The 13,782-nt window shown below is 43.9% G+C and overlaps 1 protein-coding gene across 1 annotated transcript in view; it reads right to left on the bottom strand.

Annotated features, from left to right (window-relative positions):
* The window catches only part of TTC7A (tetratricopeptide repeat domain 7A), a 175,128-nt gene extending 161,646 nt beyond the window's left edge, over positions 1 to 13,482 (bottom strand). The window contains exons 1-2 of the mRNA XM_044663296.1: positions 13,296 to 13,482; positions 8,134 to 8,297 (exon numbers count right to left, since the gene is read on the bottom strand). Of these exons, the coding sequence (XP_044519231.1) occupies positions 8,134 to 8,297; positions 13,296 to 13,482 (351 nt within the window). The remainder of the gene's footprint in view (positions 1 to 8,133; positions 8,298 to 13,295) is intronic.
* Between the last annotated feature and the right edge of the window lie 300 nt (positions 13,483 to 13,782).

Raw genomic sequence — 13,782 nt, 5'->3', positions numbered from 1 at the left:
CTGGAAGCTAGCTGTCAAGTATAAAAAGCCAGAAATAAAATTGCCCTAATTCTCTCTCCAAGAGTATGGTGGGGAGGTGGGGGACAGGAAGGGGAATGTGAGAGAGCTAATAGCACCTATGCAGAGAAGCAAAAGGTAATTAGGAGGAGGAAGGAGAGAAGGAGAGTAGAGTAGAGATGGGGAGGAGGGAGGATCTGAATTGAGCCTTTAAAAACGATCCAATACAGGGGCTTTAAAAACGATCCAATACAGGGGGCAGCTGGGTAGCTCAGTGGATTGAGTCAGGCCTAGAGATGGGAGGTCCTGGGTTCAAATTTGGCCTCAGACACTTCCCAGCTGTGTGACCCCCATTGCCCACCCTTACCACTCTTCCACCTATGAACCAATACACAGAAGTTAAGGGTTTAAAAAAAAAATAAAAAATAAAAAATAAAAAAGATCCAATACAAAGAGAAAGGTAGTGTACAAATATTTTTAAAAGGTGGATTGAGAAAGCCGCTCATCTTGAATAAGAGAGGAGATAATGTATAGAAATGCATTCAAGTAATAAATGGAAGTTCCAGCAACAACTTGAAATCCAACTTGGCTAGAATCTGGAGTTCCTGAAGGAAAGTAATATAAAAGAGGAATGGAAAAGTACGTTGCAGCTGGATTGGAGAGGGCTTTTCATTCCAGTCTGTATTTTATCTTGGAAGAAACAAAGAGCCACACTAAAGGGAGTATACCTTCAGAAGACCTCTAGAGAAGAGACAGGAAAGCATGGAAGCAGGAGATTAATGACAATAGCTCAGATAAAAGGTGACTAACTAGACCAGTGTTCATGTAAGTGGTCTGGGTGTAGAGCAAAAAGTCCTGGCTGTGGAATCGAGAATCTGGGTTCAAATCCTGCATCTGACATGGTATCTATGGATGACTTTGGGAAGTTACAACCTCCAGAAGCCAGTTTCCTTAATTGTAACATAAACAGGTTGGCCACTTTGTGTTGTGTACTGGATGAGAGAAATGATTATAGATTTACTCTGCCACTATCAAACTAGGCAGATGGGAAAATGGTGGCACCTTCCATTGCAATAAAGCTGGTGAGGGTAGGGGTAGGTTGCAGGGGTAGTAGAGAGTAGAATTCTGTTACAGATACATTGGGGATCCAGCATAAAAATCTTAGAGATTGGTTAGAGCTGGAGACACTGATATAGGAGTCATTTTTGTAAAGACAATTTATAGGAGTGGACGCATAGGCAAAGAGATAAGGAGAGAAGAAGCCCCAGAAGTAGTGCACAATTAGTGGGTGGGAGAGAGATGGAAGCAGATGCTGCCAAAGGAACTGAGAAAGAAATGGTCATACAGGTAGGAAAAGAACCAAGAAAAGAGGGCCCCTATAGCCAGGGAGGGAGAGTGGTGGTAGTGGACAGTTGTTAAAAGCTGCCCAAACAGAATGACAAGAACTTAGATTGCTAGGTTTAGCAACAAAAAGATTGTTATTAAGCTGGAGAGAAGAGTTTCGGTAGAGCTTTGGGATAGGTGGAACCTGATGGAACAACACAAAAAACAGGGAGAAATGGGTCAGCAGTGGAGAGCTCAAAAAACCAAGCACTCTCTCTAGTTTAATTGGGAAAGGGGTCAGAGATGATAGCTTCAGGGGAGAGAAGGATCAAGGGGAAGTTTTTAAAGATGAGTAGACCCGTTCATATATATTTGGGAAGAACTGGAGAGGGCAGGTGGCCAACAATCATGAAGGGATCCCCTCTGAGGAGCCCCAGCCAGGTGAAATTCAGGAAAAAAATAAAGTCAATGGTCTTGACCAGAGACCAAGACCTGCATTTCAGAGTCTAGACTCTAGAGCAGAGGAAGAACAAGTGAGTGAAGACGTAGGGGGATTTTGAGGTTTAGAAGAAAGCTTTGAATGGACTATCTGAGATGAGAAAGACAGAGATAGAGACCAAAGAGAGACAAAGAAACAGAGAGAGAGGGGGTGGGGGGGAAGGGAGGGAGGGAGGATGGAGAGAGACAGAGAGAAGAAGGGAGGGAGAGACAGAGATAGAGATCTGGGGGCTTAAGGAAAGAGAATTTTAAAACAATGACTAGAAGAAATACAATAGGAAAAAATGGGGAAGAATGTTTGTGTCAGGAGAGCCCACTAGAAATAGGAGAACATAAATCTATAGCAATTTCACTCATTATGGTGCTATGACTTCCCCATAACTGGACCAGGGGTTCTGGTGAAGCCAATGGGCTTGTTCTCAGAATGCTCTTAAGAGCATAAAATAAAATAGATAAGACTACAAAGGGAACAAATGGTGTGGAAATAGGGTCTCTAGACAGGCAGGCTGTGATCACAAGATCACAAGTGGTAGGTCTGATAAGTAGTATAGTAATTTCAAAGTAGTGATGAGCATACATATGATGTCTGTAACAAATGTTATGTGATAGGAAATTGTGATTTCTATTGGTGAAAAAGTCATAGGTACTCCTAAATCTACTTTGGTTTGTTGCCTACATTCACAATTCAAGGAAATGCTAAGTGTCACAGTAATAAAGAGAAAATAGAGGGGGAAAATTTCCATGAATAAAAATAAAGATGGAAAGTTAATGAACTTCCTGAAATGCACAGACCCTTTCGTGATTAAGGATTTCTACCTTAGAGACGTTCATGAACACTTTAGTAAAAACAAAGCAGATAATGAGTATAAACCAGAACAGATAAAACTAGATGTGAGGATTCAAAGATGGAAGACTTCTTTGAGAACAATCTATGTAGTAAAAAAAAAAAAATCATTTGTGGGGGAAAGGTAAAAAAACAACAACAATCAAAAAAAAAAACAAACCAGGAGAATTCAGTAGATGTAGTTTGTCAAAGACTTTATTCAAATTAAAGATATTGGGGGCAGCTAGGTGGGTGACCCTGAGGCAAGTCATTTAACCCCAATTGTCTAACTTTTACTTCTGCCTAGGAACCAATCTAGTCTAATACAAAAGGTAAAATTTGAAAAAAAAAAAAAAAAAAGATTTAAAGTAGACAGGTGGATTCAGAGTTGTCATTAATGGTTCAATGTCCATTTAGAAAGCACACAGTCTCTACTGAAGTGGCTTTAGGGATCTGTCCTCAGTCCTGGGCTTAATGTTTAACATTTTTATCAGGGATCTGGATATATATTGACAGCATACTTATCAGATTTACAAATGACAAAGTCAGGAGGGAGATCACTTTGGAATGACAAAGTCAAAATCAAAAAAATCAAAAGGTTAGAATTTTGGGCCAACTCTAATAAGATAATTTTCTAAACCCTTACCTTCTGTCTTAGAATAGATATTAAGTATTAATTCCAAAGACAGAAGAGTACTAAGGAATAGGCAATTGGAGTTAAGTGACTTGCCCAGGGTCATACAATTAGCAGGTGTCTCAGGCTATATTTGAATCTAGGATCTCCCATCTCTAGAGCTGACTCTCTCTATCCCAACTAGCTGAACTCTAATAAGGTAAAAATTGAAGCAGTCTTACACTTGGGTTCAAAAACGTCAACTTTATAAGTTCAAGTTGAAAAAGAAAAGGCTACACAGAAATACATCTGGAAAAAAAAAAAATGAAGGCTCTGGCCAGTCTGCAGGCTCAATGAATAATAATAGCATTAACAACAACAACAAAATGCTGCAGAATAACAACAATGACAATATCAATAGCTAACATTTATATATAGTGCCTTAACGTTTGCAAAGCACTTTAACAAACATTATCTTACTTTAATCCTCACAATGACTCTATAAGGTAGGAGAAATTATTATCCTCATTTGGCAGATGAAGAAACTGAGGCAGGTAGAGTAAGTAGTTAGTGTCTGGTTCAGGATTTGAACTCAGATCTTCCTGACTCTGTGTGAAGCATTCTATCCACAACCTAAGTGCCTTGAATCAATGGGATCCAGCAGATGTCACGCAGCCAGAAATGATAAAAAAGATCTTAGGTTATATTAAGATAAATATCATCTCCATAACTAGGGAGGAAATGGTCCTACTTGTCCTATCCTGGTCAGATCACATTTTTAAGATATTGATAAGATAGGAGGAGCCTAGAGAAGGGAAGGGTCTCAAGATCATGCCATACAAGAACATGTTGAAGAAATCAAATATATTCAACTGTTAAAGATAAGATCAAAGGGAGGATGTGGGGAGAGAGGGAAATCCCAGAACCTCCAAGTTAAACAGACCTCTAAAGGTCACCTATACCAACTTACATCTGAATCAGACTCTCTCTACAACTACAATCTTCCCCTACACCCAGTGTCTAATCTGTTTAAAGGTCAGGACTGCTGTGTTCAAGAAGCATGAAGGGGTGTCAAATGGAAAAGGGGTTAAGGTTTGTGCCACTCGGCCCCAGAAGCAAAACTAGGAATGGGTAAAAAATAAATAACAGAATCCACTGTGGGCTGACTGAAAAGAAAGTCACCAGGAAAGGCTGGTTCTCCATCACTCTGCCTAGCTACACAATATTCTTGATCAATTACAGTTACTAGGCAACCTTCTAGGTGGTCCCCATCCATTTCCAAGATTCTATCTACCCAGCTGAAGTGAGACAAGGTGATATCACAGAACTAGAAATAAGACTTCATTTTCTTTTACTTTTTTTTTTAAACCCTTACTTTTTTAGAATCGATACTAATGATCAGGTCCAAGGCATGAGAGCAGTAAGGACCAGGTAGTGGGGGTTAAATGACTTGTCCAAGGTCACACAGCTAGGAATAGAGTTCACATTCAAGTCCAAGAAGTCATGATCCTAGAAGGTAATTTCAGAGCTTCAAAGAAGGAGACATAACAGTTTTGAGCTGCATGGAAAGGTCCAAGGTATGACCACTCCTGCCATTGGCTGAGACAGAATAGAGAGGGAGACCAGGAAAGTCAGAGCTGAGGATCTAGAAGAAAAATTAAATTCAAGCACTCATTAAGCACCAGCTAGCATAGGCATAGGAACAAAGCTAGGTACTGCAGCACAAATGTCAAAATGGAGTTTACATTATAAGTAAATACAAAGTCGTTTCAGCGGGGGGGGGGGGGGGGGGAGAAGTTCTAACTGGAGTAGAGGCAAAGAACAGAAATGAAATTAATTAGTAAGTATTTATGATGAAGCACCATAGTAGGTGATAATGTAGTCCATGGCACTTGGATAGAGCCTTGAATGAAGAGAGGAGTTTCAAGATACCAAGGTTAGGAAGGAATACATGAAGAAAAGGCTTTGCAAGCAGAGACTTGGAAGAAGGAGATAATCATGTCTGGGGAGCAGCCAAGGGGTAGTTTGGCTAGAACATGGAATGCATGAGGGGAATAACATGGAAAAGTCTGAGAACAAAGGCTGAAGTCAGATTCTAAAGGGCTAAATTAAATGCTAAGCTAAGGAGTTTGTATTTTTATCTTGGAGGCATCAGGGAGCCACTGAAAGTCTTTGACCAGGGGAGTGACATGATTAGTCATGAAGTCAGGAGTGAGAATGGAGAAGACAGGTACTTAACTCCTTGGAAAAAAAAAAAAGGACACCTTAAAAGCAAGGGGATCAGTCAATAAGAATTTACTAAGACTCTTTGTGTCAGACCCTGTGCCTATAAAATAAAAAAAAATTAAACAGCTCTTGCCCTCAGGGAGTTTCCGTTTTCCTGAGGAAAAGAACACACATACAAATAGATACCAGGTTAAAGGAGAGGAAGGGAGGGAATGAGGAAAGACTGGATATAGCAGTCACTCATGCAGAGTGAAAGCAGACTCAAGAGCAGAGCCCAGCACAAGGCTGCTGCCAAATAAAGGACCCAGGCCTGTGTTGTCCTCTGAAGAGTTAAGAGGAGTTTGTAAAAGCTCAAGAATCCCTGGAAGCTGAGACTTGCCTTTTACTGGACTCTAACTCTGTGCAACTTTTACTGATCCCTATACCTTGGTTTCCTCACTTCTGTGAGGCCAAGACTCACTACTCCCAGCACCTATAATAATGAAGATGGTGATGATAATCATCAAAATGCCTACTCCTTGCCCTTCCCTCATAAGGAAATAGAGAAAATTAATGGGCCAATTGAGAGAAAGGGCTTTGAACTTTGCTGGAGAATAATAGTATGAGGTAAATAAATATAGGGCAAGATCTGATGATCTACTTTTAAGAGATGAAGAAAAAGCAAAAATGTCCTTCTGGAGTGATGGGGTGTGACCTGTAGAAGGAGCCTTAGGCTGAGAGTCAGGATGCCTACCCAGGCTCTGGTCCTAGGGCTGGGTAAGCTAAGGAAATTCCTATTTCTAAGCTGTACCATACATAAAACAGGAAGACCAATCTCTGGCCTTCTCTTCTTCACAAGGACCTGTTCTAGGGACACATAAGAAGAGATCTGGCAGAACGTTTCATCTTTTGTTCCAGGCCAACAAAAATAAGACATCACTAACCTTTCAATTTTTATTTAAATACTTTATTTTCACAGTTTATACAGGTAGGTGAAAGCAATATGGCATGTCAGAAAGGAGCAGAGAATAATGGGAAAACCCCTAGTTTTGGAGAGACCCAGGTTCAGTTTCTGCCTCTACTACCTACAAGCTGGGGACTTCTTTAGGCAAGTCCTGTTCATGCCTCCAGGCTTCAGTGTTCACATTTGTAAAATGAGATTAGACTGACTGATGGACTTTTAAGGTCCCTTTCCCCTCTCAGTCCAGGATCCTATGATCCTATAGTCCAGCCCTGAATGTGTGTGGCTAGGGCCCAATTCCCAATCTCCCAGGGTCCCCAGGCAGCTAAGTCACATAGGTGTGGCTGCCCATCCTCAGAAAAGGAAGCTCCACTTAAAAGGTCCCAAAAGCCAATGTCAGTCCAGTGAATTCACCAGCATGGATTTCCATTTAAATATTAAAAACATTTGAATATATTTCTTCTCAAGTAAAGCCATTTCAGTCCTGGGCAAGGCAGTCCAACCCAAGAATAAGGAAAGCAACACAAAATCCTCTCTGCTCTGTATCCCTCATAACGCATAGCTTAATGAATGTGTGTTGAATGGAGCAGACCCCAGCTAGAAGGTTGGAGTGCATGGCTGGGAGGGAGTGCTCCAGGACGTACGCATCCAAATTCATCTTTGTTCCACATGAACCTTTTCAGAATAACCTCCTAGTTATGGAGGCTCTGACTTGGACTCCCTGAGATCACTCCCACATGAATTACCCAGCCAGTAGGTGGGCCCCCGGTCAGTCTTAGCCCTGTCATCACCCAGCTATGTGACCCAGGGCGAACTGCCTCAGCCCTTTGGCCCTCTTTCTTCACCTGTAAAATGAAGGAGTTAGACCAGGATCTCTGAGGTTTCTCCCAGCATTTATAGTCTATGGTTTTCTGCTACTGAAAGCAAGATCCAGGTCCAGCTCAGTGCTTTGCATCTCTCTCAGGGCCTAGCACAATACTTTGCTGTGCCTTGGGGCCCTGGGAGTTTGACCTGTGGTCTCTTGGGGGAAGTGGGGGCAGCTATGGAAGTTCCTCCTCTCACTAAAGTAGATTAGTAACTCAACTATAATTTACAGGCTTAGAGAGCTGCCCAGAGCACTGAGAGAGCGAGTACCTAGTCCATGTTACAAAGCACAAATGTATTAGGGCAGTGATGGGCAAACTACGGCCCGCGGGGCAGATGTAGCCCCCTGAAATGTTCTATCAGCCCCTGCGACATTATTCCTAATCTGACGAATACAATGAGTAGGATACAGTACAATGAAACTTCGAAAGAGTTGCCTTAGAAACAGACTGACAGAGGAGTATTTCCTTTCCTTTGGCCCCCTCTTTAAAAAGTTTGCCCATCACTGTATTAGGGGATCCAAGGATCATGGGAGTTCAAGTTGGAAAGGATATTAGAGGCCATCCAGTCTAACCCCTTAATCTACAGGTAAGGAAACTGAGGTTCAGAAAAGTTAAGAGACCTGCTCAAGATCACACAGCTAGTAATTAAATGAGACAGATAAGAATCCAAATCATCCTGACTCCAAGTCCCACACTATCTTGTCCCTCTGCGCAGTAGGTACACCTCATAAATGCATCCTGAAATGAATTCCTAATCTTCAGGAGGATGCCGCCATTTTTACCTTGACACACAATGCCTCATCTCTAACCCCCAAATCCCCATCCCCAATCCAATTTAACTACTTACCGACAATTTCCCTTTGTTGAGGATGCTAGTCAGATACTTTTTGGCTTCACATATTTTGGGTAGGTTCTTCTCCACCAAAGGGATGCATTCTTTTATGTAAGCAATGTTCTCCTTCAAACATTGCTCCAGCATGACCTCTGCAAGGAGGAGCTTCCCAAAGTCATCTGAAAGACACAGCCAGTAGGTAAGAGGGATAATCACAGAAAAGAAGGTACGAGCCTACAGGGGTGGCAAGCATACATATGGACCAGAATCCCTTTCTATTTCTTAGGCTCTTATGTTACAGTTATGGGTAGGTCACATTTTCCCTATTGAACTAGGAACTCTGTGAGGGCTGGAATCTCTCCCAAAGTGCCCAAAATGGTGGGGAAGGGAGTGGAAGGGGAAAAGTCTAGACTAGTGATTTAATTTGGTGTGGCAACCCTCAACATGGAAACTCTCTCCCACTGAGTTCTATCAGTAACCTAGAGTCTCTGAAAGTTGCCTGAGAACCCTGAGGAAGTTGAATGACTTGCCCAAGAATGCCCAACTTGAATGACCTGTCACAGAGAGTATATGTCATAGGCAGAACTTGAACCCTCATCTTCTGAAGGCCAGCCCTCTATCTACTATGTCATGATGCCTCAAATTCTGTACAAAGTATTTCATCAGTTTTTAAAAACCGACTTCCCAGCAGCAGCCAAGATTCTAATTTCTATAATCTAAATCAGTTATTCCCAAAGTGGATGCCACCGCCCCCTGGTGGGTGCTGCAGCGATTTAGGAAGGCGGTGATGGCCACAAGTGCATTTGGGGGTGGTGAATAACTGTAAGGGGGCGGTGATAGTATGTGACAGGGGGCGCTCAGTAATATTTTTTCTGGAAAGGGGGCGGTAGGCCAAAAAAGTTTGGGAACCACTGATCTAAATTAATCTTTCAACTTAAGCACAGGAAATCATCTCTTCTTAGAAAGGCAAAGGCAAGATTTTCTTCATATTGTAGCCATATTGGGCATTTTACTATAGATATTTTCAAAGTATCTTCTTGGGATTTTTTTTTTACTTCCAAGAGCAATCTGTTCTCCATCATGCAAGTCTTGAAATAAATTCACAAAATTTAAAGAATAAGCTCTAATGACTGAATATCCATGCTTAAAGTTTGGGGAATAAGATTCAAACCTCAGGTAATGCACCTCACTCTCCCAAACAAAATAGTTCACATTTATAACACATACATAATTGAATAAATACTTCAAACTGTGAGATATATGGGTCAAATATTATTCTCCTCATTTATATTGGAGGAAAATTAGGCTCCAAGAAAATAATTAAATGGCTTGCCCATAGGCCTATGACAAATAAGGACAGACTTGGGAACTGAACTAATATTCTTTCGGTTCTATCAGAAGAAGCACCTATGCACTGTTCATTTCTGAAGCATTGTTTTTAAAGCCTAACATCCCTTGTAAACACACAATACTTTTTCTCCATATTAAAAGTATCCGTATCTCTGCAGTAGGCACTATTAAGATCTTAAAGTTACAAGATATGGAAACATAGTCTAGTCTGCCTCAGGAGGTAATGAGCTCCCAGCTCAACCCCTGGTCTTCAAGCAAAGGTTCTCCAGGAGATTCCAAACTCAGGACTATATTGGACTAGGATACCCTTGGAGGCCTCTTCAGATTCCGATTCCGTAATGTAAGTGTGATGGTAAAATGTGCTCCTTAAAAAACTACATACTCAATTGATATCAGCAGTCATCAGAAGCTTGAGGTCCAGTGAAATCACTCTCAGTCTTTCCTTCTTTTTTGACTCCCTCAAAGGACAGGTCCATCGTTCATTCCATTTCCATGGCAATCAATCCAAAAAAGGTTCCCTTATAAATAAGCCAGCATCCTCCTCTATGATAGGAATGCTTTCTGGCTGATGCACAAACATCCCCACAGCCTAAAATCAACATGAGTTTTCTAACAAGGTGTGGATGTCTATCTTCTGGCTTTTATCTTCTGTCTGTTAGCTGGGGATGGTCTACGCAGGCTCTACTTTCAATACCAAATTTTTATTAATGTTTTAGCCTAGGAAACAAATGACTCATTCAACAAATATTTATTGAATGCCTCAACTCTCATTAAGGCAGTGACAAGGTAGCTCCTTATATTTATTCCCTCTAAAGAGAAGAGAAATATAATTCAAGGGAAAGGAAGGCCCCAGGACTGAATTTAAGATCCTGTGCTTGCCCATCTCAGACTTGAGATTTAAAACTGGACAGGACCTTAAAGAAGTGATCTAACCTCTTAGCTGAAGTAGAACAGATTGGGGTTGGAACAAGGATTTGAACCTTCTAATTCCAAGGCCAACCTTAGTATCAAACCTCCTCACTTTACTGGATAAGGAATTTGAGAGTATGGGTGAAATGATTTTTCACACACCTAGGAAATAGCAGATTTGGGATATTCAAAACCACAACTAATGCCTAAATTCAGTATCTCATCTGTCACACCACACAGTCTGGGTTCAGTTCGTCCCTCCCCCACCAAACCTGGTGACATAAATCAGCCCTCTGAATCCAAAACATTTGGATTTAGTTCCCAAGCCTTCCATTGCTGAGCTGCTTGTCTCCTAGCTTTTCATAAAATGCCCATTATATTATCTAAAAAACAAAAACAAAACACTGGGAACACCAGCTGCCAAAATCCCAAGCCCTAAAATGCCAGAAAATAAATAAATGCCTTCTCTCCAAAAGAGTTTTTCTAAAAGAGTAGCAGTGGACTTCACTAATGAGAAGCCATGGGTGATACCAAAATGCCTGGCAAAAACTCACATGCATATCAGGACAGGCAGATGCTGATGACTGCAAAGAGCAAAAATGGGAAAAAATAAGCCGGCCCAGAGACCTGGGAGAATGTCAAAACAATTCTCTCCCAATTTTCTGTTAATGGGGGAAAATCTGATACCACTTTGGGCCATCTTAGTAAAATGAGAAGGATTGTATCTGAGAAGCCCAGGGAACACTCAGTGTGTGATTTTAGGAAAGTCACTTTACCCCTCAGCCCTCAGTTTCCTGACCTGTAAAAGAGGAGAATCATCGCAGACACAGAGCCCAAAAGAAAGATAGTCTCAGAGGCTAGCTTGGCCAATGAGGAAACTGAGACCTAGGGAGCCCCTGTGTCTTGCCCAGGACAAACTTAATAGGTGGAATCTTAAGTCAGATCTTCTCACATCTCATCCCAGGACTCATCTATAGGCCTGGCTCAAGTCTTTCTGTGTGTTTTGCTGGGATGTGTGGATACCTTTTTAGGGGGGTGGCCTCTATTTGGAACTGTATTGTCTAGTTGGCATATAGATCCTACCAGAAGCCACCCGGCTAAAAAAAGGAAACCATAAAGGACAGAAAAGTACACTGGAGATGGGCTGCCGCTGTGTTTTGGAGCCAAAATGGGCAGGGGCACTCATACTGATACAGACGCTGGAGGGAGAACAAGAAAATATTTTTCTCATGTTCCATTAAGATGGTTATATAGGAAATCAAGTGTCTTTCCGAGTTTGTATAGACCAGTGACTTTGGGTTGAGAATAGGCCAAGGAATCTTACTGGAGACTGAAAAGTTTCCTCTACACTATTCATGTGCTTAATTGGAAGCTGACTGCAGTGGGAAATCGTTTTAAAATGCTTCTGGAGGCAACCCTTCCCCCATTCACAGCCACTATCCTCCAGCCAACAGTACAAATGCAAAGTTGTTCTGGTTTGGGGTCATTTCAGTCCACGGAATAATTTTCTTCAGGTGACTAGCCCATTCAGGATAGTTTTTTGAAGGTTTAGAGAAAAAAAGTGCCACGGAGACTGAAGAACTGTGAGTTAGCATTGCAAAAGGCAGCGAGAATTCCCATTGATACAGCCCTTTAAGGTCTGCCAATAGCCAAGCTTATTTCCAGCAGGCTAAAAGCATTAGACAGTTTAACAACACTATTTCCTCTTTCAACTTCAACTTCTCTACTTGGGAGTATGTTTCAGTTTCTCTCTCCGTGGCTCTTTCTTTCTCTCCTGCCCCACCCTCTCTACCTTCCTCTCCTACTCGCCCCCGCCCCTTTCTCCTAAACCCAGAGTAGGAGAGGTGGGGGCGCTGGACCTTTTAAGACAAATAGTACACAGAAATGGGTCAGGCTAGAACTCCCCGGCAGAGGCTCATTCCCCGAAAGGAAGGCGAAGCTGCTTCAAGGACCAGGCAAAACAGCACCGAAAGCACAATTAATTTCCCCATTCGAAATACTGCAACGAATTCACGACTTTCTTTCCCAGTCGGTCGAGTGACCTACCCAAGAAGTCTTCGGCGCGCTAAGTTTAAAGCGAGCTGCCCATTCTCTGCAACCATCCCTACCAGCCAGGACAGAAAGGAGGGAAGAACCAAATGCTCCCAGACCCTCCCTGAGGAAATTGATCTTTTGTTTTTTGAAGGAGGGGAAGAGCGGGAGATGTAAATTACAGGCGGGGGTGGGGGCGGAGAGACCTATAAATAATAGGCAAGGGAGTTCCACCCAAGAGACTGAAGCCGGACCCTTCCCCAGCTCTATCAAATTTTCGGGGTCAGGGCGGAGAGGAGTTGCAAATTACAGTCAACTACAAAGTGGGGAGGGGTCCTCTGGGGTAGGGACTGAAGGAACTGGACCCTCGGAATCATTCCAGAGAGATGATAGGTCAAGTCTTCCGGGGAGGAGGGGAGTTGTACAGGTTGGGCAACTGCCCCGGGGGGAGGGGGAAGAGGGGGAGTGCTCCTGGGACCCTTCGGTTAGGTCAAATTTTCGGTGGGGGGAGAGTTGCAAGTTATGGGCAAGTGCGCGGCTTGGCGGGGAGGGGAGTGCTCGGGGATCCCGCAAGATCTGTCAGGTTTTCGGAGGGGGAAGAGAGTTGTAAGTTACAGGCAAGCGCGCTCCTGGGGCGCGGAGTAGAGAGGGGGGAGGTTCGAAAAGCCCTCAAGATGTCAGATTTTCAGAGGCATAAGATGACAGGCAATTACAGGCAAGTGCACTGGGGGGCGGAGGGATCAGGGGAAGGGCCTGATGGAACGCGACCAGGGGGACCTCACCAGGGCCGCCGGAGAGTGCCAGGCAGCAGCCGTGGGTGGGGCCCCGAGTGGCAGGCAGCTCCGGCGCGCGGGTGGGGGCGGCTAGCCCGGGGAGTCCCGACTCACCGAAGTCCTGCTTAGTAAGACAGATGCTACGGCTCCCGGTGCGGCGGCCGCCGCCGCCGACGGAGTTCGGGATGCTCTGCAGCTGAAAGATGAGTGAGGACACCCGGTCCCATTGGCCCTCGGCGCGGCAGCGCTCCAGCTCATACTCCAACTTCAGGTAGGTGCTGTGCGCGCTCTTCGTGGCCATCTTCGAGAGGAAGTAGCTGTCATCGGAGGCGCGGTAGGGAAGTGAAGACCAGGACGAGGTCGCCGTCCCGGCTGTGGGCCGGAGGTCGGCGACCGAGGTGGAGGGGCAGGCGGAGGTAGTGGCGGTGGCTGAAACGCTGACGGTCGCGGAGGGAGTTGAGGCAGAAGAAAGCTTCCCGTGGCCGCCGCCGCCGCCGCCAACACCGCCGCCGCCGCCGCTGCAGCCCGCAGTGCCGCCGTCCGGGGCGGGCTGGGGCTGCGAGAGCGCGGCGGGGCCAGCGGCAAGCGCCTCCTTCGCAGC

The sequence above is a fragment of the Gracilinanus agilis genome, chromosome 2, assembly GCF_016433145.1.
Source record: "Gracilinanus agilis isolate LMUSP501 chromosome 2, AgileGrace, whole genome shotgun sequence".
NCBI lineage: Eukaryota > Metazoa > Chordata > Mammalia > Didelphimorphia > Didelphidae > Gracilinanus > Gracilinanus agilis.
This window is presented reverse-complemented; position numbering and strand designations above follow the sequence as displayed.